Below are 27,215 nucleotides of genomic sequence, written 5' to 3' on the forward strand. Positions count from 1 at the left end.
AGGTGTCAAAGAGGCAAACGACAAAAAAATTAGCACAAGCTTCAATTCATGTGACTTTGATTCCCACGTTGATGCCAGCGAAAAAGCCAATACATAACTGCAAAATAACTTTAAGAAAAATTACATGACTAAGCAAAGCTGGTATTAAAAGGCCAGTTCTTCTTTTTGTAAAGGACTCGAAACTTGCTAACATAATAGGAGCAGTTTTCTCATGCCCATAGAACCATTTTCACATCCCACATCTTGCCAGTTTGGTATTTCCTTCCTTTATTGCTTAAAAGATTGTCAGACATTTTGAAAGGAGAGAAGTCAATTAAAATGCATTTAGACGGTTCTTTAAAAATGCTGATAGGACAAGGCAAATTTAAGATATCAGAAACAATAAAATATGAGGGTTTTTTTTTTTTTGAGAAGGCAAGGAATTTTAATGTTCTGTATCCTTGAGGGAAAATGCTATATTTTGTTAAAAGTAAATATGTTGTTTTCATTCATTCAAGCAAAGTAATTTACTTTACTTCATATTATTGTTGAGTTGTCTCAAACATTATGTCCACATATAGCTTGTAAGTAACTCTTCCAGGAAAAAAGAAAAAAAACCCCATATTTCTCCATGATAATACACATATCTAGGATTCTGAGGGGACTTTGGGGACCCAGTGATTTTCACAGCTTTTTCTTTTTTAATCAGTGGAACTAGTTTCTATGTTAAGACTCTCATGAGGAATGTCAATATATAAAACACATGAAAGTCACCCTGGTGGGAGAGGGGATTGAGGACCCCAACCCAAACTCAATCCAGTATTCATTTCAAATAAACTTTGCTTCACTACTTTATCACCAGAGTCCATCAAAGTATCTGGCAGAAAGATTTGTTGAAGAAATCTATTATGCTGTCTCAGTCAATAGAGATCATCACTTATAATACATATTAGAACATTTATAAGAATAAATAAAACCTAAGTATCCATCAACAAATAAATGGATAAAAAAGCTGTGGTATACATAAATACAACGGAATACTACTCAGCCATAAAAAAGATGGAGCTTTGTCACTTGCAGCAACATGGATGGATTGGAGGGCATTATGCTAAGTGAAATAAGTCAGACAGAGAAAGACAAATACTGTATCACTTATATCACTTATATGTGGAATCTAAAAAATACAATAAACTAGTGAATATAACAAAAAAGAAGCAGACTCACAGATACAGAGAACAAAGTAGTGGTTTCCAGTGGGGAGAGGGAAGAGGGGAGGGGCAACATAGGGCTAGGGGCTTAAGAGATATAAACTATTAGGTATAAAATAAGCTACAAGGATATACTGTACAACACAGGACATATAGCCAATATTTTATAACTATAGATGGAGTATAACCTTTAAAAATTGTGAATCACTATATTGTACACCTGTAGTTTATATAAATTGTACACCAAGTATACGTCACTAAAAGAAAAAAATAAATTAAAAAATAAATAGTGTAATAATGGAAACTATTTAGTGTATTATTTTCAATAATAGTAATTGGCCAGGTAACAGCCTTAAGACACATTTTAGTACTTGGCAAAGCAAAGTGAATTCGTTTTCATTTGAGAAGTATATTTTGAGTTGGAGGGACAGAAGACTTTAATATCAATTAATATCAGTCCCGTTTGAACATCCCAGACCCGCTTCTTTCCATCTGTGGTACTTAACCTCACTTTCCTCAGCTGTAAAGGAGAACAATAACATCAATTTTGATGTCCATTAATAAAACCCCCTTTTTTCCATGCATACCAATAGGGTTCACATGAGGTTAAGGGGACTCTATAGCAGTGCCTCATCGTGTGTGCTTAGGGGATGGGAGGTAGGGAGGGGGTGGGATGACTCATCTTGAGCCAATGAATAGAGTGTTATTAAATGGATTGAGACCCAACTGGGAATATTTGGACTTAAGCTGGAGAGGGTCTACCAGTTTGCATGAAAGACTCAGGAGCTTCCTAAAAAGGCTCTTATTCCAAGGGAATTAGTTACTGGAGGAGAGAGCCAATTTCGAGTGTTGTGTGTTGTCTATCACTCAGATTTGAAGAACTTGTGCATCGTGTCAAAACCAAGAACTGGACAAGCTGTTTTGACACAAAAGTTTTAGTAGGACACAGTAGGGGAAGGAATGTCCTGTTCTCTGTAGTGCAGTGATAGTGTTACTGAATCAGGTCTGGCTGCTCGCTGCTCAAAAATCAATACTGAGAGAGAGAGAGACAAATGTAGGTAGAAATGAAAGTTGCTTTTAAGCAGAATGCTGGCAATCTGGAGAGATGGTGGACTCAGTGTTCCCCAAAAACCATTTCCAAAGATTCTGCTCAGCCATGAAAGTTTTTAAAGGGAAAAAGGGAAGTAATCTCAGTTAATCATTGAGATAGGGGGTCAGAGTCGTTGCCATCCCCCACTGTGTGCAGGCTTGTGTGCGGGCTTGTCAGCCTGTGATTTTTCTTTAGATGCTACCTTGTTCACACAGTTTGTTTATGAAGTTATTGAAGGGGGAGCTAGGGAAGAGATCTGGTCATCTGTTAATCACTTGTTTTTCATTTCTACTTCTTTGATCTACAGAAAGAATCAACAGATTAAGCAAGGTACTGTGTGGATGAAAGATCTGAAAGGTGTGCTAGGGCTGGAGATGAGTAGAGCATAGGGTGCCTGGTTTAAGGTTAGTGACAACACTAAACGTCCTCCTGCACCTCTTCCTGCCAAAACTAGCACAGTGTGAACCTCCCTGTGTGATGGCACCAAAATGTCCACCTGTATCTGTCTCCATTACTTGGAGGCTGAGATGACATATCTGTGGGCTTTGTAAGGGGGCTAAGGATCTTCTAGTCACATCTAGAAGACAGAACCTAAGAAATGCTCTTTATTAGTGTTAATAAATTTCCACCTTTTCATTTCACTTTCTTCCCCATGCCTCCCCAGCAGAACATTTTGCCAACGTTAAAAAGAATGAGGTAAATCTATGTGTATTGATATAGAATATTCGCTAAGATATATTATTGTTAATTGTAAAAAGATACAGAACAATGTAAACATTATGCTTCCATTGATAATAAAGGAATTATACATGTATATGCATGGAAGACATTGGAAGGATACACAAGACCATTTATAGTGATTAATTCTGAGAAGGTGATGGTGTGGAAATCTGGAGCAAGAGAGACTTTTCATTATTTACTCTTTTTGTATTTGAATTTCTTTTTTTGGACATATCTACATATATATGTTATTACATATCACATATATGTAACTTTTTAAAAACTATGCATTGCAAAAAATAAAATTTAAATTGAAAATGACTAAGTTAGTCTGAACTTTCTCATTTGACTATTACTACCTATCCCAAATAAAAGGAGAAGGACATACCATTTAGAAACTATGTAAATATTTTCAGTTTTCATATATATGAGAAATATTTTCATACATATATGAAATATATATATATATTAATAAGGAATTTCCTTATTTTGGGTAGGCTGCTTTCTTTCCCAGAAGCAGAACACAGCAATAGTGCTTAAGAGATCTGGTTCTGATGTCAAACAGCTTGGGATCCGATCTTAGCTCTGCCACTTACTAGCTGTATGTCTTGGGTAACTTAACCTGTCTAAGCTTCAATTTCATTGCCTTTAAAATGTGGGAGAATAATAGTATCTACTTTTTAGGGTTATTTATGAAGAGTGAATGAAGTAGCGCAGTTGAAGCGATTACCATACTGGCTGACCCACGGTAAACACTTGATAAATATTAGAAAATGCATTATGATGAAAATAAAGGGCACACAACAGTGAGGATTCGTGGGAAGCCAATATCTGTTTTCCTTTTTGAAAAAATGTGGACAGCCAGTGACAAATATGGATAATAAAACACATTTAGAGACGTTCCATTTGTGTAATTAACAATCTAGTAATTTCCAATCACTGGTTGAAGTTTAGGTCTCTCAGTGATGGCAGACCTTTGAGAGTTGAATGGGGTGTGGATAAAACGGCAGAGTTTCCCAGTCAGTTTAGAAGAGACTGTGTTACCTATGTTATCTACTTGTCTTTCTGGATGCTCTTACTGTTCTTAGTTTCCCCATGTGTCACTTAAGAAGGTGGGAAGAACCATGGACTGAAGAGAAAGAGAATAATTTAAGCCTGACTCTATAACTAATGAGCTGGGTGACCTCAGGGCCATATCGCCCCTACTTGCAAAACAGGGAGACTGGCCCATATGATCACCGAGTTTTTTCCAGATCTAACAATTCTACAAAAATGCCACGCCTGCTTAGCCCTTCTGGTCTCTACTGAGTCTATATCCTGTGTTGCTCCATTCTGATGAACTCAGGTTGCGAGGTGACAAGAGAGCTTTGCAAAGCCTGAACTAAAAATAACCTCCATAAATATTTTATCAGAAGCTAGAGAGCTAAATAAAATAAAAGATAATTAAAAATCAGTATTAATGTCTGTATTCTGAGAATTTCACTTTGTTATTCATTTTGTGAACAGAAGTAAACCAAATTAAGAATGAAAATCCTTCGGAGTGTAAATGAAAGAAACAGATTTAAATTACTAAAATTTACTAAGAATAAGATTCATTTTGCTTTGTCTCCCATTCAGTTGATACCGTACTGTTAACAGGTGTACTCACTTAGCTCATACTTCCCAGCATTTTGCAGAGATGTTATACCTTATGTATAATAATGATTAAAGTGCTTTACATTTGTGGAGCTGGTGTTTCATAGTTTACCAAGAGGTTTTGTAGTTTAATAATTTACAACCAAAACGTCTATCTGGTCAGGAATTTGATAATATACAATACAGCTCTTTTCTTTTGTTAAAATGATAATTTGATATTTGAGTTAGAGTTTATTTTATAAAGCAAATATTGCAAGTTGATAAAAAAAATTAAAAACTGTTCAATAGAAATGCAAAATAGGGTGGTATGTTCTGGAATGCTTCTAACTTTTTTCCCACAATAGTGAGTTAGGCAATATTCAAAGAACTTCCTTATTTTAACTTTAAAATTTAAAACAACTTCTCTATATCAATAATAAAGATTCTTTGTTTTTCACCAGGCAGGGAGGTCACTTCAATATTTTATATGCAACATGGTATTTGGTATAAGGCGTGTTGTTTAACCAGGCTATTGAAATCACACTATAATACCAGTTCATATGCTATAGGACCAACCTTTTATTCTCTATAATGCCAAAGTTCTCATGCAAACTATATTATTTGTTTTTGGTTTTGGAAGTTAGGGCAGAAACAGCAGTAGCAAATTTCATTGTTTCAGATACTGAAGAGAAAATTTTGAATTTTAATATAAACTCATTTTAGGTATTTTAATATCATTAATTGTTGAATAGATTGTTGTTTAGATTGGACTGCCTCATTTGAGTAGACTGGGGAAATTCCATATTGCCTCTTCCCTCCATGTTCTGGGAAACCACAGTATAGAACAGTAAAGCATTTGATTTCTCTTTAGAATAATAATGCTGAAGTGAGTCATTCATTTATTCATTTATTCAACAACAATTTATTGAGTATTTACTATTGTGCTAAGCCTCACAGGAAAGAGAAAGAAGTATATAACTGGGTACTTGCATATACACAACGATAACCAAGAATTGTAGATGGGTCAAACTCTAAGCACCAACAGTGGATACTTTAATAGCATAAAAAAAAAATTCTGGAGTAGGAGCACTAGAATAGCTAGGGAAGACTTTGCGCGGGAGAAAGAGCCTGAAAAGATGGGTTGGATTCGAATAGGGGGAAATAAATGGAGAAAACATCCCAGGGAGGAGAAGCCACATATAAAACGTTACAGTATTAGGCAGAAGGCATGTCCTGAAGATAATATTGAAGAAATAGGGCACAGAGCATAGAACTCTAATTACTGAAGGGGTCTGTGGACAAGTAGCATTAGCATCCCCTGGGAACTTGTAGATACGCAGAACCAGAAACTAACTCCACATATTCAAGGTCTTTGGGTGCTTTGAAGATTGGATGTCTTCCCTAATGAAAATGCAAACTTCACTCTAGAACCAAAATCTAGACATTCCTGGAAACAGTGAGTTTCCCCCCCAATTCCACAATGTTTGCCTAATCTGGAGAGAGGTAGTTAGGTAGATATGATTGTGGAAGTATTTGACTGCTGAGTTAAGTAGCTCAGGCCTCATCCACTCATGAATTCAATAAACATTTATTGAACTCCATTGTGGTAGCACTGGGGATACAGAGAAAAATAAGCCCTCCTTAAGGCCTGCCCTTAAGGAGCTCACAATCTTATGGAAAAGTAAGTAACCAACAATTATAAATATCTTTGTGCAAATGAGTTTTAAAGCGTTATAACTGAGAAATAAACATGATTTATTCTGTTAACATTTATTGAATATTTAGTACATGCAAAATGGTGGTGTTCAAGGGTATTTGGGGTTGGGGAGAAGCAGAGATGGATCAGTTAAGTGGCTACCATCTAAGAGTAGGAAGTAAAGGAAGAATAAATAGGGGTTGGTCACTGTGAATTCAATGGAAGGCCAGAGAAAGAAGCAAGTCTGCATTAACCCATAAGTGGTAAGGTAAAGTAGAATTTGGATCACTGAGCAGAGAAATAGGGAAGTTGAGAGAGTGAACCATATTTGGGGAGTTTTGTTTGTTTTACTTTTTAGTTGGGGGAGAGATATGTTCAATTTTAGATACGTGGATCTTGAATGCATGTTCATAGAGAACCCTCTAGTAAGGAGGAGGTTCAGGACTGTAGCTTAAGAGAAAAGCAGAGTTGAGGCAATGATTGATCAGATGCTTTTTCCTCCTAACAACCCATTTGAATCACTGGAAAGTAAATAGAATTGATTGTGCAACTTGAAGTTGTCCGTTGATGGTTAATTACATTTTGTTTATTTTTAAATAAAGCTCCAAACCTTTGCTTTCTTAGCTGCGAACAACACAAGCAATTTTAGTGATCTCAATCATGACTATTATGTTCACTAATATGACTTTATTTCCTTTTCCTATTAGTGCAACAGTAACAGCAAAAAATGACAATAACAAAGTTTTTTTTTTGTTTAATTCCATTTTCAAAGTCCTACTCTAGTACATTTTGTCTGTGTGTTCATTTTTTAAATATATTGGCTGCAACCTCTCTGGTGGCACAGTGGTTAAGAATCCACCTGCCAATGCAGGGGACACGTGTTCGAGCCCTGGTCCAGGAAGGTCCCACATGCTGCAGAACAACTAAGCCCGTGCGCCACAACTACTGAGCCTGAGCTCTAGAGCCCGCGAGCCACAACTACTGAAGCCTGCACGCCTAGGGCCTGTGCTCCGCAACAACAGAAGCCACCGCAACAACAGAAGCCACTGCAACGAGAAGCCCACGCATCACAACAAAGAGTAGCCGCCGCTTGCCGCAGCTAGAGAAAGCCTGTGCACAACAACGAAGACCCAACGCAGACATAAATAAATACATAAATAAATGTATTGGTTAACTTCAAAAGCCACAGCTATCTTGTATCATACAAGATTTGAACAACTGTATAAATGGTCATTATAGTCAATGCATAGCTGAGTGGTTTAAATTCCTCAAAAGTTAATTGTGTAATTTAATTTTAACATGTAGATTTTGTGCTATATTTACCTATTATGCTCTTGCTCTCCCCCAGCTCCTGGCAAGATTTATTGACTATTCAAACTACCAGCTTCTGTAAGCTCCTCTATCTGGCATATCCACGTGTGGCATTCTCTCTCATCTGGTAGGGACTGGATGAATCCTGCTGTGGTAGACTTGGTGGATGGAGTGTCCAGGGGTGATACCTGGGCACTAATGCCATTTCTCAGTGGTAGATCTCTCCTACATATCTGCGGTGTTGGCTCAGTTTATATAACAGGGCTTCCATGTCGGTCTCCAAAGAGACCCTTGCAATCTAGACAAGTACATTCACTTTCTAGGAGAGAAAACAGAGACTCCACAAGGAAAATTCAGAGTTATGGTTGATGGTATGGGCTTTGGTGTTAGACTAGGGCTCAAATCCAGGCTCTGTCCCTTTTAACCAGATGACCTTGGGTAAGTAGAAACAAATAAGCAAAAAAAGCCAAGTAGTTTACTTTTATTAAAAGAGTAATCCATGGTATAAAATTCAAACAGCACAAAGGGTATACAAGAAAAAGTGTCTCCCTGCACTTCAGACCTGCAGTCTACTCTGCAGAGGAACCATTCTTAAGGGTTTCTTGTACAAACGTTCAGAATTTCACACATATGCATAGCATAATACAAATGTGGTTGTGTAAATGTGCAAGCATATCTATGTCAATTCCCATAAGCGAAATTTTTGTCAGGGGTATATGTGCATTTAAAATTTTGTATGTAGATGCTGCCGAATGGTCACCCACAAGATTGCACAGTGGATGAGAGCGACAATTTTCCCACGTGCCACTTCTTAAAAAATTTACCAGATAGGTGGAAATGTCATCCTAATGTGGTTTCTTCAAATATTTTTAAAAATATAACACATAGAAAAACACACAAAATATAAATGTACTATTCAATGAATTATCAAAGAAGCAAAGAAGTCAGGTCAAAAAACAGAATATCAGAACATTCCAGAAACTTTCCTCATGCTTCCACCTACCCACTTTCTCCTTTCCAAAAATTTACATTATAGTTCAGTTTTGCCTGGTTTTGAACTTATATGCACGGAATCATATATAGTATGCTTTCTTTGGTGTCTGCTTCTTTTGTTCAATTATGTGTTTATATTTCTCCAGTATACAACTGTAGTTCTTTCATTTGCCTTGTTATATAGATGTCCATCATGTAAATACATTGCAATTTATGAATCCATTCTACTACTGACAGATATTTGGGTTGTTTACAGTTTTTTATTATTATGAATAATGCTATGTAAATATTTTTATACATGTCTCTTGGTACACATGTGCATCCATTTCTGTTACGTCTATACCTAGGAGTATGGCACTGCCATAGTCATGTCAAGATCAGTCTAGCTTTGGTGAGGATGAAAGACCACATGGAGAGAGAGGCCAACCAAGTCAGCCAATGTACCAGCTGAATATAGCTGTGTGAATAACCTCCAGCAAGATCAGAATAACTGCCTGGCCAATCCATATGATTGTGATAAATAATAATTACTGCTGGTTTAAGTCCCTACATTTTGAAGCAGTTTGTTACACGGCAATAAACAACTGACATATAGAAATTGGTACTAGAGATGGAGTACATAGAAATTTAAAATACATGGCATTGACTTTGGAACCATACTGTGGGTGGAGGCTGGGAAAATGAAGAGGCTGTTAGTGAGAGCTGAAGGACTGGCAAAAATCTTTTAGGGTAAACAGCTGTGCAACAGTGGATAAAAATGTTCCCTGTAGTAACTTGAAATACAGATAACACAGTGAATGAACTTGCCTAGCTGGCTGAGTTATTTCCAGGCAGAATATTGAGCATGTCATTTGGCTTCTTAGAGCTGAGTATAAGCAACGGGAAGAGAGAAAGACACTAGAGAACTGTTCAGTTTGTAAGAAGAATTTGGAGGAGATACAGAGAGCCCAGGCTTCCTGGGTTAGAAAATAAAACGGTTCCTTATCCCAGGTTTCTCCAGCTGGCAAGAATTTCAAAATAAGAAATGCCCCCACCTTTCTATAATGAGATTTGAGAGGAAATAAAGCAATGAGAGAGAAACTCTCGCTTCTAGTATAATAACTTCGATAGAGAGACAAGGCAGTCTTGCCCTCAGGAAAAAGAGGAAGGTGGGAGGAAGGGGCTGGGTTGGTCAAGAGGGTGGTTTATGAAAGATCTGACACCATAGACATTGGGCTACTGTGGCGTGTGTTATGTCCTCCTTAGTGAATGAGGTCCTGCTTCCTCAGCTCTCCAGGGCAGAAGACAATCACAGCAAGACATAGTTTAGGAAGAGCCATTAATACTGTACTTAATGCCGGCCACATCCACTCCAAGGGGACAAATACTGGTATCAGAAAATAACTGTGAATACCTAGTGTGTCCAGCTACTATAACTTCCCCCTTCCTGCACCCTTATTCATGTATATGGTGCATATGAAAGCAAATATGATCCTCCAGTGGACACTGTTCCCCTAGCCACAGCTGACTGGTCCAAGTGTGGGCACCTGATTACAAAGAATTTAGTGAGTGGGTGCAAATGGTAGGGATAATTTTGGAACAAGAGTGGCTATGAAGCATGGCCATAAACCGATGATTATTACAGATGGATGTTAGGTACATGGGTGCTCATTGTTAACTATTCTCTCAAAAGAATATTATGAAATTTTGAAATTGTATCTCAAATGAGAATACGATGGAAGTGCTAACTAAGGGTTAAGAACCCTTAGTCTCAAAATACTCAGGAATTAGTTTAACCAAAGGTACAAGACCTGTACACTGAAAACTATAAAATGTTGTTGAAAACAAGTAAAGATGACCGTAATAAATGGAAAAACATCCCACATTCATGAATGGCGAAGACTCACTATTACAATGGCAATACTCCTCAAATTAATCTATGAAGTCAGTACAATACTTATCAAAATTCCAACTGCCTTTCTTTGCATAAACAAACAAGCTGATCCTAAAATTCAATATGGAAATGCAAGGGATCCAGGATAGCCAAGACAATGTTTTTTAAAATAGATTTATTTATTTTAATTTTGGCTGCATTGAGTCTCCGTTGCTGCATGCGGGCTTTCTCTAGTTGTGGAGATACCATATGACCCAGCGATTCCACTCCTAGGCATATAACTAAGGGAACTGAAGACGTGTATTTCCACAAAAACATGTACACAAATGTCTGTAGCATCATTATTCAAAGAGCCAATAAATGGGAACTCAAATATCCATCAACTGATGAATGGATAAACAAAACATGGTATATCCATACAACAGAATATTACTTAGCAGTAAAAAGGAATGAAGTACTTCATACATGCCACAACATGGATTAACCTTGAAAACATTATGTTAAGTGAAATAAGCCAGACGCAAAAGGACAAATAGTGTATGATTTCACTTATATGAAATATCTAAAATAGGCAAATTCGTAGCTACAGAAAGGTTATCAGCAGCTAGGAGGGGAGCAGTAGGGAGTTATTGCTTAATGGGTATAGAGTTTCTGTTTGGGGTGATGAAAACATTCTGGGATTAGACAGTGGTGACTGTTGCAAACCTTGTGGATATACTAAAAACCACGAATTGGACACTTAAAAATGATATTATTGTATGTGAATTATTTCTCAATTAAAAGAAGACCCCTTAGTCTAAAGAGAAATTCTTTGACGACAAAGTACATGTTATTGAAAGGAAACATTTGAAATACAATACATAATTTGTGAAAATCACACACCTCGTAGTGAGAGAGTAGCACTGACATATATACACTACCAAATGTAAAATAGATAGCTAGTGGAAAGCAGCCGCATAGCACATGGAGATGAGCTATGACCACCTGGAGGGGTGGGATAGGGAGGGTGGGAGGGACATACAAGAGGGAGGGGCTATGGGGATATATGTATGCATATGGCTGATTCACTTTGTTGTACAGCAGAAACTAAAACAACATTGTAAAGCAATTATACTCCAATAAAGATGTATATAAAAAAAGAAAAATCACACACCTAGTTATGATTTCAAAACATTCCTTAGTTTAAAAGACAATTATAAATACACAGCATTAAGTCCTTCTAAAGCTTATATTTACTATACTTATATATTTATACTTATTATATTTCATAGGTTTCTGCTTCATGGAATAAAATCTGAGCAAAAGAAAGTAACTTCCACTAGGTAACGTAACGCACAGAAATGTTTAAGTTTCTAACTTAGGAAACTACAGTATGGTCATGTGTTTGCAAATCAATTTACCAAATGTATAGATCACGGCTCAGTTACAGAAGGCATCGTGATGCAGTTACTCCAGGCCTGGGAGTCAAATGATCAGAGTTGCTGTCCTGGCTCTATCACTTAGCTTGTTCTACTTCTTCATGTGCAATTGAGATGTTTGGAATTGAGGTTCCTTCCAGCTTTAAAATTTTAAACTTATTTGATCGTATTGTGGCTTTATAGTCAAAAGAATTTTGAAATTGTTTTACTTGCTTGGACTGCATTTAAACATTCAATTTAAAAATTTAATAAATTATTACTGGACCGTAAGATTTGAAAAGGATTAAATTGTCTTCTCCACTTTTAATCAATTAGACCAACTGATCTCATTCTGCTGAGAATTAGCCTGAAGCAATACCACCATCTGGTGGTTCCTCTTCAAATATAACAACTTTCTTGAAGAAGAGAGCTTGGCCTCGCCTATCAAATAGGACAGGTGGTTCAGATATGCCTAGTTTAGGAAACAAGTAATAATATTGCATAATATATGTTTAAGTTAACTAATGTTTATGTTATTGGCCTTAAAAACGTATAATTCAACACATTCTCTCAAATATTTGTTTAGCGCCCAAGTACAAGAACAAAACAGTGAACAAAATAAACAAAAATACTTGCATTCATAGATGTTACATTCTAGTGAGGGGCAATAGACAATAAATAAGCATAGTAAGTAAGTAAATTATGTTTAGTGGTAACTTCTAAAAAATCAGGATAAGGGGGATGTAGAGTAGGTTGCAATTTTAAATATTAATAACATTTGAGCAAAGACTTGAAAGAGGTGAGGTCAATTCCAAATGTTTGAAGAATAAAATTCCACAGACTTATAAACTAAATGTTTACCTTTAATTCTAGCACGCTGCTATACTTGTTTCCTCAAACGTTTCTTTTTGGTAAGCAGGAACTGTAAAAACAGGTCAACAGTAACAGGAATGACCGCATTTTGAAAAACGATGTTGCCTTCAAAATACATACCTTTCCTATAGAGTAATGACTGCCTTTAGCTAGCATCGGAGAAGGTACAGGTAGAAGAAAGGAGGGAGGGACGCTAACGCTGACCCTGCAGGCCACTGCGACGCCAAAAATCTCGTTGGCGGCCTCAGTTTAGGCGGCTCTGCATTGGTGGCGCGGGGCTCTTCCTATTATTATAAAGTAGCCCTCTTTCCTAGTCGGAGGAAGGAGCCAGGGGAAAATCGGGTCAACGCCGGCAGGGCGCTTCAGGACAAGCAATTTCTGCGACGTCGCAAGCTGCGCCCGCTTCCAGTCAGGCTGCCGCATTGAGGCCCAACGCGCATTCCCGGTTGGCGGATTCACCACTTCTTGGTCTCAGAATTTAAAATGAAAATTCGAACTTCCCTATTTCGGAAGCCTTTCCTGTCTAAGAAAACAGAAGCAGGGGAGACTTGGAGTCCTTGAATTTTTTTTATTTTCCTTGCGGCTTCCGCAGTATCTACACCCTGCGCGCCGGGGACTTGTGTCGAAAGTGACGGCGCGGACGCTCAGGCCGCCGTTCCCGGCGCGCAGTCGCGGCTGCCTCGCTCCCGCCCCCGCCGGGAGGTCCGACGTGGAAGTTGCTGGCTGACCAGGCTTCCAAGGAAACCCCCGGGGAACCAGAGCCCGAAGCCGAGCCGGAGCCGGAGCCGGAGCCGGAGCGCAGGCCCAGGCGAGGGGAGGTGGCGGCGCCGAGGCTCGATTAGGAGTCGCTGCCGAGGCCGGGCCCAGTCTCCGCCGGTCGACGAGGGAGGACAGGCAGTTCATCATGGGTGAGGGATCTGAGAAGGGAGCCTGGGCGCGCTGAGAGGCCGAGGCCGAGGGCTGGGGTCTGGAGGAGGAGGAGAGGGGCCAGCCTGGAAAGCCCAGAGTAGCCAGCGTCTTAGAGCGCTGACTGCTGAGGCCGTAACTCACCTTGGGTTTTCACCTGTGTGCGTGGACCCTGCCTCGAACCTTCGCCCCCGTCTTATCCCGTTCTTTTTCCCGGCGGGATCAGAGGTGAGGGCAGCGCGGGTCGGTGAACTTTTCCGTCATCCCCTCGGACCCAGCGCCACTTGCTGGATGGAGCTGGTCTTGCGAAGCTTGGCAGCGTGTCAGTCGCAGGTTTGCTCAGGTTTCTTGGGTGAAGGATGAGCTTCTGGATTCTCTCTCCGTGGTCGCTGTGACTGCGTCAGTTTAAACTCCGAAAGAGGGTGGTGCTCGTAATGTTTTACGGCCAACTTGGCACTTGTCTGCTTACCTGTATCTTTTCCTGTAGATAAGGTGGAGAAGGAAATGGGCAGGGAGTGTATTACTAGTCAGCGATGACATTTTAATCTCAGTTTTTGGAGTGCTAATTGAGGGAACTACATTGTCATCGCAAGCGTCAGGTAGAGCTTCCCTCCCCTCTAGAGCCCAAATGAAGGTGCAGATTTCTTAACTTGTTTACAACCCTCCAAATGATGCAAATTCTTTGCCTTATTTAAATACCTCAGCGATTTTCTGGGGAGTTTACTTCTTGGTCTGGAACGTCAGAAGCGCTTTCTTGTCTTTTTGCATAACCCCTTCAGTTTTATTCTTCTGCTTCTTTTTAACCTGTAAAAGGTAGAAAGGATTTTGTCAAGTCGCACCCCTTGTGTTACAAATGTTCAAGGTTCTCTAACCCATGGTGGATTCATTTTTCCAGACTTGCAGCTCTTAATTTTGCCATTCCTTGGTAAAATAACCGGGTATTGTGTGTGGCATCAGTGATTGAAGGTATTTACTGTACAACAGTAATTGCTTTTCATGTTCAAGGACCTCATTGTCCCACTGTCATTCTGATTTGCCCTTTGGTTTCTGGGGGTAGTGAGGAGATCATGCTAAGATATCCATATTCTCTCGATTAGAAAGTGAGCTCCATGAGGGCAGTGGTCCTGTTTCTCTTATTTTTGAGTGTATCTTCTGTGCCTGCCTGACACAGTATCCAGGACATGGTAACAATCGGTAATTACTAGTTTGATGTTGAATAATGTATTTCATTGGAAGAAAAAATATGCACCTATGAATCAAGGAAAATATTACAGTATTATTTAATTTGCTGTAGCTTTCAAAGGGTAAGATTAAATGCTTTGTGGGCCTAGTTCATGAAATGATTTTGAAATACATCTTTGTTATTTTTTAAGGTGGCTTTTTCTCAAGCATTTTTTCCAGTCTGTTTGGAACCCGGGAAATGAGGATTTTAATTTTGGGATTAGATGGAGCAGGAAAAACTACAATTTTGTACAGATTACAGGTTGGAGAAGTCGTTACTACTATTCCTAGTAAGTGTTGGTATGATAAACTAATTATAGGGGCTTTCTCTTTCCATCAAACATAACTTTATTTCTGAATAAATATATAATGTAATTGATAAGGTTCATAAACTTCTACTATGAGCATAATATTTATAACACTTTTTTTCATAAATTTACAGACAGTTTGGTGTAATTTATGAACCCCTGTGCATGGCTGGGTTCTGCTGTTTAGGGCTGTTTTAAAAGTTGGGTAGAGTTAAGCCACCTAATCTCATTGAGAGCCAGTATCTTTGTTGGTAAAATGAAGATAATAAATATACATTGGCTTTGAGGGGAAAATAAATCTAGTATATAAAATACTTTGTAAACCTGTGTAAAGAATTATATAGATATGAAGTGATATTATTACATGTGAAGTGGTTTTTTTTCTGTATTTGTTACTATTTGATTAAGATTAGTTTCTCTTTAGTAATTCTGTTGAATATTTTTAAAGATCTGAGTTGAAGAGACTGAGTGTTGAATCTGGTACTTAAAAATATCAAGAAAAGAAACACCTTGACTTTAAATCAATTGATATCTTAGAAGAATATTCTCCAACAGTCTTAATTTACTACATAAGAAGACTGTTCTGTTACTTATGCTATTTTCATTTGATGCCCTGAATTTACTTAGATTAGTAAGATTAGTACATTTAAACTAATAGTTTGTAGACTTTGCTCAAGAATATTTAAATTATGCCTTTAAAGTTACTCTGTCACTCAAGGTATTTCTATATTTAGTACTATTTAAATCTCCAGATTAAAAAATAAAGTGTAGCTTTTATGAAAGAAGAACTTTTCAAACCCTGTGTCATCTGTTAGTTCTTTATGCCACCTTCAGTAAATTTCAGTTTCCTTGGTTTTTGCTTCTCAGAATCACCCAACTCAATCTGCTACAGTTGAGTCACGGTGGCCCCTGCAATACACATAGCCCAGTGGATTGCATTTCAGCAAATGTGGTTCATACCACGTCCTTGTCCTTTGCAAATAAACAACATTCCTAACTGAGGCTGAAGACAGTGATTACCCTGCTACTTAATTCTAAGGGAGACATCATGAACTTGCTTTTTAGTTTTTCACTCAGGTTTGCTATAGTAATTTTTTTATACTTGCCATATATTCATAATCATTTACCAGTATAAACTTAAATCTAAAAAATTAATTGTCCAGTTATAGCTGTTAAGTCATTTTTTACTTTGATTTTTTTTAAGTTTGTGAAATCTTAGTAATATTTGTATATGTAGCTCCTAAGTTTTTTTTCAGTAACCTCTCCACCTCCTTCAGATTCCTTTCAATGGAAGATAGTAATATCTTGCCTTAGGCATGTGGTGCGAGAGCTCCAGCTAAGAAGGATGGCTGGGAAAAGGGATGGGACTCCTCCCCTTTGACCATCTCGTTATGACTTTATTACAAATGAGCTCTTGAGGAAGTCTTCAGAGGGTCTGTGAGATTGCCAGCCTTAGAGAACTCAGCTTCCATAAAGAGGTATACAGCCATTGCTGTGCCCTTACCTACTGAAGTTTAGAGTCTATCTAGGCTTTCTTGGGTTTGTTCCCTGTTTATTTGCAACCTACCAAAATTCTGTTTTTTGTAATACATCTGCAACTGTCCTTTCTAAATATAACTTTCTGAACACTTTTGTATGCCAGTACTGTATTTTGAAGGGAGTTTAACATAATAGGGTTTCCATTGAGCTAAGGATTATATAATTGCAGAGGTAGCTGGGGGTTCTTATATACCCTGAAAGTGGTGTTGATCTTGCTAATTGGTGTGCATATGTGTGCATGTGTAGCACAGCATACTGTCTTATCTTAAATGGGACGATATTTGAACTAACAGTGTGATTCAGCAATTACCATTAATTGCTGAAAGTCAGATTGGATACTTTGAAGACGGAATGTATTAGTCTACATATACTGCTAATTTGATTTCTTTTCCAGCCATTGGATTTAATGTTGAGACGGTAACATACAAGAACCTAAAATTCCAAGTCTGGGATTTAGGAGGACAGACAAGTATCAGGTATGGTGCAAAGGCCAGATCATTTTGTAGTATTGAATGTTTCTTTATTGGCTCCTTTAGGGTTAACAGGAGTAAACCAAAATATGTCTTCTTTTGTAATTTAATGGGAGACACCTAGTTTAAAATGAGGTAAAACGGCCTTATTTTCTCAATTAAAATCTGAGAATTAAAGATTTTAACTAAAGAATTAAAATCTAAGGAAGCCAGTTTTTCCGATATCACTTCAATGAAAAATCTTTTCATGAAAATCTCAAGACCTAATTACATCAGTAGTTTTGAAATAAAAAGGGTCCTGTAGTTAGTTCTTGTCAGTCCCTTCCTCTGTGAGACAGACTGTTTTGGATTTCATAAAAATACCTTTTGGGCCCACCATTTAGGACTAACGTGAACATAAATGCCCTCTGGAATTCAAGTCTCCTGCCCAGCATCCTGTGCTTGACATGGCAACTGTGAATGTTTAGTGACTGTCACTGCTCACTCACTAGGGTACTTACCATCTTAAAAGATCAGTAGTGCATTCCCCAGACATCCTGCTGCCCGGTAACTCATTTTATTTCTTGAACCACTTTTGAGCTAGTTTCTTATTTTAGCCATGTCTACTTCGTGTCTTCAGTGATCAGTTTAATGTCTGTTACATAAAATCATATTAAAGTTTTTTTTTAAAGAACTCATTTCTCTTAAGGAGTTTCTAGTTAAGATGTAACAATCAGGTCTGTGTGGAACTTTTTTTATCGGTACATTTAGTGATTTTATAGATTATAAATATATTCTCTCAGCCTAAAGTCTGAACTCATTCTGAAGCTCCTTGGTCCTGTGATTTATGTTTATCAATATGCTTTCCACCCCATCCCATCTGAGGGATATGATATATGTCCATCAGAAACAATGAATCATTATGGCATTGATTCTGGCATGGATGGGGAAGGATTGGCAAGTAATACCCCCCACCCCATCACTGCCAAGTCCTAGCATATGAATTAACATACCAGTTTCTTCTTCTTTCAAATAATAATGTATTCTCCCTTTCTGAATTTTCTTCAGGCCATACTGGAGATGTTATTATTCAAACACAGATGCAGTCATTTATGTAGTAGACAGTTGTGACCGAGACCGAATTGGCATTTCCAAATCAGAGTTAGTTGCCATGTTGGAGGTAAGAAAACTTTATTAAAATGTGGGTAAATCATTTGTATTTGCTTGCTGTTTTCTTTTTTTTTTTTGCAGTACGCAGGCCTCTCACTGCTGTGGCCTCTCCCGTTGCGGAGCACAGGCTCCGGACGCGCAGGCTCAGCGGCCATGGCTCACGGGCCCAGCCGCTCCGCGGCATGTGGGATCCTCCCGGACCGGGGCACGAACCCGTGTCCCCTGCATCGGCAGGCGGACTCTCAACCACTGCGCCACCAGGGAAGCCCTAGGAAGTAACTTTTTTTTTTTTTGCGGTACGCAGGCCTCTCACTGATGTGGCCTCTCCTGTTGCGGAGCACAGGCTCCGGATGCGCAGGCCTAGCGGCCATGGCTCACGGGCCTATCCGCTCCGCAGCATGTGGGATCTTCCTGGACCGGGGCACGAACCTGTGTCCCCTGCATCGGCAGGTAGACTCTCAACCACTGTGCCACCAGGGAAGCCCTAGGAAGTAACTTTTGTGTGTGTGTGTGTGTGTGTGTGTGTTACGCGGGCCTCTCACTGTTGTGGCCTCTCCCGCTGCAGAGCACAGGCTCCGGACGTGCAGGCCCAGCAGCCATGGCTCACGGTCCAGCTGCTCCGCGGCATGTGGGATCCTCCCGGACCGGGGCACGAACCCGCGTCCCCTGCATCAGCAGGCGGACTTCCATCCACTGTGCCACCAGGGAAGCCCCAGAAGTAACTTTTAATTGATGCAATCAATTAATATTTATGTATTAGTGATATAAAGTACATGTGGAATATGAGTCAGGACTATTATAACTTACAGACACAAAATCAATTTGCTTTACTTTTGTACACAAAAAATTCTAAATGGAGTAAAGAATTATGTAAAATGGAAGTCATTATAAGGGAATATGTTAAAAATTTCTGGATTAAGAAGGTCCTTCTAAATCCAAGAATTGGAAGGAATTACAAAAGAAAAGATAGATTTAATTATATTAATATTGTACAAACAAACAAAAAAATCCACAAAGCTCAGATGCCAAATAATACAAGTTAGGGTAAAATGGGGAACCAAGACACAGTTTTACAGCCAGTGACTAAGGATTAGTGATCTTAATTGTATCAATACCTTTTGCAAATCAATAGAAAAGTGAGCAAAAGGCATGAACCTACAATTTATAGGAGAAGAATTTATTGCTAATAACATTTTTATTTTTAATACCCTAATAATAAATAAGCATATAATGAAATGCTATGTTTGGAAAAATATATAGTTTCAATTCTACCAAAGCTGCATTGGAGATGGGCACTGTCATACACTGTTCGTGGAGTTGAAATTGTTACAGCCTCTCTGGACAGCAGTTTATTAATACATGTAACAAGAACCTGAAAAAAATTTCATACTTTGATTCCATTTTTAGAGAATTGTGTTAAGGAAATAGAGATTCACACAAAGATTTCTGTATTATGATTCTGTCACTTTGGTTTCTCTAATAGTAGAGTGAAAAGAATCTAGGAAGAATCTAATACTGGAAAAGTTATATAGTTTATGGTGCATGAATTCTTAGTGTAGAGTATAACCATTAAATTTTTTTTTTTACATCTTTATTGGAGTATAATTGCTTTACAATGGTGTGTTAGTTTCTGCTTTATAACAAAGTGAATCAGCTATACATATGTTCCCATATCTCTTCCCTCTTGCGTCTCCCTCCCTCCCACCCTCCCTATCCCACCCCTCCAGGCGGTCACAAAGCACCGAGCTGATCTCCCTGTGCTATGCGGCTGCTTCCCACTAGCTGTCTACCTTATGTTTGGTAGTGTATATATGTCCATGCCTCTCTCCCACTTTGTCACAGCTTACCCTTCCCCCTCCCCATATCCTCAAGTCCATTCTCTAGTAGGTCTGTGGCTTTATTCCTGTCTTACCCCTAGGTTCTTCATGACATTTTTTTTTCTTAAATTCCATATATATGTGTTAGCATATGGTATTTGTCTTTCTCTTTCTGACTTACTTCACTCTGTATGACAGACTCTAGGTCTATCCACCTCATTACAGATAGCTCAGTTTTACTCAATAGCTGAGTAATATTCCATTGTATATACGTGCCACATCTTCTTTATCCATTCATCCGATGATGGACATTTAGGTTGTTTCCATCTCTGGGCTATTGTAAATAGAGCTGCAATGAACATTTTGGTACATGACTCTTTTTGAATTATGGTTTTCTCAGAGTATATGCCCAGTAGTGGGATTGCTGGGTCATATGGTAGTTCTATTTGTAGTTTTTTAAGGAACCTCCATAATGTTCGCCATAGTGGCTGTACCATTAATGTTTTAAAATTTTTTTTGAGGGACTTCCCTGGTGGCACAGTGGTTAAGAATCTGCCTGCTAATGTAGGGGACATGGGTTCAAGCCCTGGTCCAGGAAGATCCCACATGCCGCAGAGCAACTAAGCCCGTGTACCACAAATACCGAGCCTGTGCTCTACAGCCTGTGAGCCACAACTACTGAGCCCGTGTGCCACAACTACTGAAGCCGGTGTGCCTAGGGCCCATGCTCCACAACAAGAGAAGCCACTGCAATGAGAAGCCCGGGCACCACAATGAAGAGTAGCCCCTGCTCGCTACAACTAGAGAAAGGCCACGCACAGCAATGAAGCCCCAATGCAGCCAAAAATAAATAAAATAAATTAATTTAAAAAACTTTTTTTTGATAGTTTGGAAAAACATCCACAATTTAATGTTTAGTTTATTTTTTAAAGCAGGGTATGGAACTGTATTCAAATGTGATCTTAAATGTATATATATACTAAATAAACTATAAGTATCTGAATTACAAAGCAGTAGAAAATACCCAAAATGTTAAACAGTGATCATGTTTAGGAGATAGGATTATGGGTGAAGTTTCTTTTCTTCATACTTCTCTATAATTTCAAATAATTTATAATGAACATTGTATATTAATAATTAGGAAATACGCTTTTAAAATAATGGATTTTTTTTTTGGCATTTCTTCCCAAACTCAAGGGAGCAAATTGATTAGAAGAAATCAAACCTTTTCTATGTTATTTAGGAAGAAGAGCTGAGAAAAGCCATTTTAGTGGTGTTTGCAAATAAGCAGGACATGGAACAGGCCATGACTCCCTCGGAGATGGCAAATTCACTTGGGTTACCTGCCTTGAAGGACCGAAAATGGCAAATATTCAAAACTTCTGCAACCAAAGGCACTGGCCTTGATGAGGCAATGGAATGGTAAGTATGTTTCCAGAAGCCATCTGTGTGTACATGCGCTGTGTACATACATGTGTCATTTCCCTTTGGTCTTAAGGATGAAATTCAGATTATTTATCAGTTTACCATATTGTTCCTCCACCCTTTTCTTCCACTGGTCTTCATGTACATCTGCTTTTATTTCAACCACACCTAATTATAGTTAGATAAGCCACCAGCTCTCTGCTGTATTTCTAGCTTTTTCCCCTACCTCACCGCACCCTCCAGTTCCTTATCCTTCAGGACTTAGGTTAAGGCTCTGTGTTTCTCAAGAGCCTTCCCTGACATAACTTCATGCCCACTGCCTTACCACACACATAGAGGTCCTTGTCACAGGTCAGTGATATAGTGGTACTTGTTACACTGTCTTGTAGTTGGTTTGTGCATCTGCTTATTACATTGTCATCTCCTTGAAGACCGAGACTAGTTTTCATCTCTGAATTATCCACATCTGGCCTGGCTCTAGTAGTAGCAGCCTGGAAAGTGGATATCTGGTGTTTTTTGATTATTTATTTATTTATTATTTTAAAAATATTTATTTTTGGCTGCATTGTATCTTCGTTGCTGCACGCGGGCTTTCTCTAGTTGTGGTGAGCGGGGGCTACTGTTTGTTGTAGTGCATGGGCTTCTCATTTGCAGTGGCTTCCCGTGGAGCACAGGCTCTAGGCGCATGGGCTTCAGTAGTTGCAGCACGCAGGCTCAGTAGTTGCGGTGCATGGGGTCAGTCATTGCGGCGCGTGGGCTCTAGAGCGCAGGCTCAGTAGTTGTGGCTCACGGGCTTAGTTGCTCTGTGGCGTGTGGGATCTTCCTGGACTAGGGATTGAACCCGTGTCCCCTGCACTGGCAGGCACATTCTTAACCACTGCCCCACCAGGGAAGTCCCTGGTCTTTTTTGATTATTCATTCAAAGCATAGAGAAAGTGAAAGCTAAAAGACCCTCATGGCAATTGAGTCCATAATCTCATTCTTTTAATATAACTGTCTTAGCCTTCATCATTTAAAGTGCTTTGGAATCCACCTCCAGAATAAAATTTATATAATAAATGATCTATACCTGGAAGTTTGAAGTTAATCTTATGAAACTGTTCATTTTCTCTTCACAGGTTAGTTGAAACACTAAAGAGCAGACAGTAATTCAGTCACTTCTGCTCCTTTGAAACGAAGACCACATCACATATCCCTTTGGAAACAGTTAAAGTGTGCTTCACACTACTAAATGTTAAAACTGTATGATTGTCAGCGTATACCAAACTGACTGCAACATTTGTAATAAGTATTAAAAATAAGTATTTGGTTGGAAGGGTAACTCATTGTGATTGAATCAACTGAATGTGTGTTCTGTATAATGTAAAATATTCCTTCCTTGTTATCTTGTGTTAAGGTATATATTCTATTTGTATGGAATTCTTATTCAGATACAGTCCTATTAAAGAATGTACTCTTATTGAGGGAAAAGCCCTCCAATTTTAAATTAGTGGTTGCAGCTTGTTTGTATTAACACTAAAAAATACCTTAACTCAGATTTTTTTCCCCCTAAAATGAATTAAGTTTTTCCAAAGATTAGGCTCAATAGAGTAGGCTAGGAACCTAGCGTGGGTTAATTATAGTCTTCATTTGCTTAATGACCACTTTAAGCTGTTTCATTTAAAAGCTTTTGGTTATAGGTGTGAAGTTGAAGTAATTATTTTGGTGGCTATCTTCACTGACTTATCTGTAATTATCATTTTATAGTATTTATGGTTGTTGGGAAATTTTTACAGATTTGGGCCTTCCTAGTTAGTTTGTACAGGAACCCTCTGAGGTAGCTAGGACATCATTTTTACGTCTTCATTTTTATGGACATGGACCCAAAATTCTGATAGACTGGCTTGACCAGTGTCACCTGCTAGGGAGGTGGGAAGACGGCTTAAAGTGAGACTTCACAGGGTCAGAAGCTTGTCCCATAAACTATACCATAAATTCCTGAAAATGCCAACATCGACAACACAGCTTAACTCCTTATATAAAATTAAGCTAATTGAAGTAGACACATTACAATCAAAATAATGTCTATAAATTTATTTGTCCTTACCAGTACAGGTAGTAAAAACAATCCCAAATGGTTATATTTGTTGGAGTTCACAACACATTAAAGAAAATTTCACATGAAAGGAAATTTTTAAAAAAGATCTATTTTAAGCAGCATTGTAAAAGATGTTTTTGCTGCCTTTGATTCCTTTTATCTACCTGTAATTGAACATGTAAATTTGATTGGTGAAAAGTCAAAATCTTATTGATTCTACAGGGAGAATTAAGTATTCGTTTAAAAATTAGGCTTACAGCTGCTAGGCTGTCAAAAACAATTATATTCTAAGGGACTTCTTAAAGGAACTTTTCAAACAACCCAGTCTACAGTATGACAGAAGTAAATAAGAGTCCTTAGTAATTACTAAAATTGGGAGCAATTTTTTCATTTTTTTAGTTGGACAAACAGCATTTAAAAAATTAGATGCCAGTAAAGAGAACTTATACCATTGTGCCCCTCAGGTCTCAGGAAAGCTAGTGGTCATTCAGCTCACATGAATGTGACTTTCTTTTCTAATCTGTGGGACTTTTCTTGTTCTCTAGCACCCATTCCTAATTTGATTTCTTGGAAAGCTTTTGGAGACCTTCTTCCCGGGACAGGTGTTCCCAGTGCACCTAATATTACTAACTGAGCATATAACTAACATTGTTTCATGGTTTCCAAGGCACTCCTGATGGGCAGACTGTCTTTTTCATGTTTGTATCTGTAGCATCCAGTATGGTGCTTGGCACATTATGGCACCTCAGAATATGTTCATGGTTCAAATAGTATGCTTTTATATTTGTCAGCTAGGAAATAGTACATCTGCAGTTTATACTTGGGTCTGGTCAGTGGCACATATCTACTGCTGGGCTTGTACCCAAGTGGCTAAATACTCCCCAGTGGTTCAGGAACACTGTGAACGTAGAAGTCAGTGGAGGGGCGGCCCTGGCAGGCAAGTGCTGCCTGACGTGTAGCCCTGGTAGCGAAGGCCAGTGCTTGGATGATCCTGAGCCCTCTGGTTTGTCACAAAGAATAGGATGGGGTAAATGGAGCATACACTTATTTTAATATGGTATGAGTTATAAGGTCCTTATCTAGCAGGAAACAACTGTACAGGTATGTTACAGGAGTTTGAAAGTTCTCATTTATAAAAATCAACCGAGTATTGTTTTGTGAGAAGCCTGGAAATGAAATAAACACCAAACTTGAAATCAGAACACATGAGTTCTAGGCACAAAGGGCCACACTCCATCAGTTTTTGTTTGTTTGGTTTTTCTTTTTGAACAAATAACGTCAAAGTTTTCTTTTAGCTCTAACGTTCTGTTTTATAATTCTGGTTGGTAGTTGTGCTGTGTCATGTGATTAAATTTTCAAAAATGAGAAATTGAGGTGGAATTCTATTACCAGAATACCTGAGATGCACTTTAAATTGTGGAAATGTAAGCTCCTTGAGGGCAGGGACCATACATCATTTACTGTTAGAATCCCTTGCATCTAGTATGGTGCACTTGGCACATACTAGGCACTCAATAAATATTTACTGATTAAAACAAAGCTGTGCTCAATATACTTGAGATACTTATTCTTCCTGATTTTTGCTTTAGTATTTTGTTTTCTGATTTAAAAAGTTTTATAAAAGCAGTACATGCACTTTAAATCACTTAGAATTGAGTCTGCCTTCCAAGATGCCCTATGTTTATCCTTTTGGCACATTACAAACACCTTAGGAGTGTGAGAACTCGTTTGATATATAAACTACATCAAAACACAAATTCTGAAGTTCATGAATGTTTGAACATTTGATTCCTATGCCTTATGCTATAATATTTCTAATCCCATAATTACAAATTACAAAGAGCATGGGCTTTCAATTCTGGGTTTGAATCTTAACTCTTGCCATCTACAACCTGTGTCACCCTTAGGTAGATTATTTCATCTGAGATGAGATTCCTCATCTGTAAAATAATGAGTTTTAGGAAGCTCTCAGGAAGACTATGAGAATTAAATAAAACGTAAAGCGTAGGATAGATTCTTTCACCCCCCTCCCTTCCAAATATATTGGGCAGTAAAGAATATTGCTTCTACATCAAGTGTATAGAGAGGCAAAAGATACGGTTGAACAAGATAATGCCAAATTGTTTTCCAAAGTGGTTTATAAGAGTGCCCTTTCCTCCACCATGCTTGCCAACATTTGGTATTGTCAGCTTTATAAATCTGAAGGGTTCAAAATGGAATTTCATTCTGATGTTAATCTGCATTTTCCTAATTATTAATGAGGCTAAATACAGGAGTGACTCAAAAAAATATTTAGACATAGCTGATGCAGGAGGACCCCTACTAGTCCAGGTATTAGTCCTTTAATTTCTGGTATGGGGAGACATGGAGTCTAGGGACTCATATAGCCAGGGTGGCACCTGGGGGGTCTCAAGGTAGTGACTACTTACTAACCAGTACGTAAGTACTTTAACATTGGTATAGCCATATTTGCTAAATGTTGAGGTTTAAGGGCCATTTATATTTCCTCTGCAATGCCTCTTTCTCTCTTTTGCCACTTTTCCTACTGTATTATCTTTGTTGATTCATAGGTATTCATTATATAGCCTGGGTGCTACTAATCCTTTATCAGTATATGGTACATACTATGTCCCAGTTGTATCTTTCTGTAAGTAGACGGTCTTAATTTTAATGAAGTAGAATTTATCACATCGTCCCTCCACAGACAGCACTTTTGGTCTTATTTTTCATATCTGAGAGGGCAAGCCCCTCACCCTATTCTCCTTTTTTAAAAGCATCATGGCTATTCTCGATTTACTATCTTCCATATAAATTTTGGAATCAGCTTGTTGGGATAATATGAAGAACTCCTTTGGGATTTTGCTCAGATACGCATTTACCAGTGGGATCCAACTGGGGATGAAAGCAACTTATGATACTGAATCTTCCTACTCATGAACATGGTTATACTTCTCCATTTGTGCAGACCTTTCTTAATGCCTTTTGATGACGTTTTATAATTTCCTCCGTACAGGTATTGCAAATCATTTGTTTGATTTATTCCTAACTTCTACATGTTGTCTTGCTATTTTAATGTGTATTTTTAAAAAGAAAAATACATTTTAAGCTCTTTATCACTAGTGTCAAATGCTTTTTAGACAGTGAAGATACAGTAGTGGTATGAAATATTTTAATTAAAAATAAGCATGAATTATATTAAACTGTATAATATACAACCTGTGCCAAAGTTTAAATTAAATAATAAAACCTATGATTTTGGACCAGCAGATACACTAGAAAGTTCATGTTTCGGGGTAAGTTGGGACACTGTATTAGCACAGGGAGCACTTTACTCCACCATTGCTAAATCTTTCAGGCTGTGGCTCTTTTGTCTCTTGGCCTTATAGCCTGGACGCAGGAACTCGATCTTTCTCTTCTTTGCTTCCTTTTTATTTTTGTGTTTCTTCAGCTTTTTCTTGGCAGCGATATCAGGATTAGTTACAAACTTGAAAAAAGAATAGAAATGTTATACTACTTTTAAAGTGATTGTTAAACCAATAAAAATCAAAT

The 27,215-nt window shown here is 38.3% G+C and overlaps 2 protein-coding genes across 2 annotated transcripts in view; one reads left to right on the forward strand and one right to left on the reverse strand.

Annotated features, from left to right (window-relative positions):
• Positions 1–413: 413 nt before the first annotated feature.
• On the forward strand, positions 414–26,932 carry ARL1 (ADP ribosylation factor like GTPase 1). Its single transcript, XM_032644497.1, has 7 exons — positions 414–13,199; positions 13,424–13,662; positions 15,034–15,171; positions 17,123–17,204; positions 18,246–18,357; positions 21,408–21,586; positions 22,708–26,932. The coding sequence occupies exons 2-7, from the start codon at positions 13,659–13,661 to the stop codon at positions 22,736–22,738; spliced, it is 546 nt and encodes a 181-aa protein (XP_032500388.1). The 5' UTR covers positions 414–13,199; positions 13,424–13,658; the 3' UTR covers positions 22,739–26,932.
• UTP20 (UTP20 small subunit processome component) overlaps positions 26,822–27,215 on the reverse strand; it is a 96,963-nt gene continuing 96,569 nt past the window's right edge. The window contains exon 62 of the mRNA XM_032644495.1: positions 26,822–27,150. Within this exon, the coding sequence (XP_032500386.1) occupies positions 26,995–27,150 (156 nt within the window). The 3' untranslated portion in view covers positions 26,822–26,994. The remainder of the gene's footprint in view (positions 27,151–27,215) is intronic.

This window comes from Phocoena sinus, chromosome 10 (genome assembly GCF_008692025.1).
Source record: "Phocoena sinus isolate mPhoSin1 chromosome 10, mPhoSin1.pri, whole genome shotgun sequence".
Classification (NCBI taxonomy): Eukaryota; Metazoa; Chordata; class Mammalia; order Artiodactyla; family Phocoenidae; genus Phocoena; species Phocoena sinus.

Excerpts from the sequence above, each read along its gene's own strand:
- ARL1 (XM_032644497.1), top strand. Across the intron at positions 15,172-17,122 it reads AGTCGTTACTACTATTCCTA|CCATTGGATTTAATGTTGAG; the intron begins GTAAGTGTTGGT and ends TTTCTTTTCCAG. Across the intron at positions 18,358-21,407 it reads AGTTAGTTGCCATGTTGGAG|GAAGAAGAGCTGAGAAAAGC; the intron begins GTAAGAAAACTT and ends TATGTTATTTAG.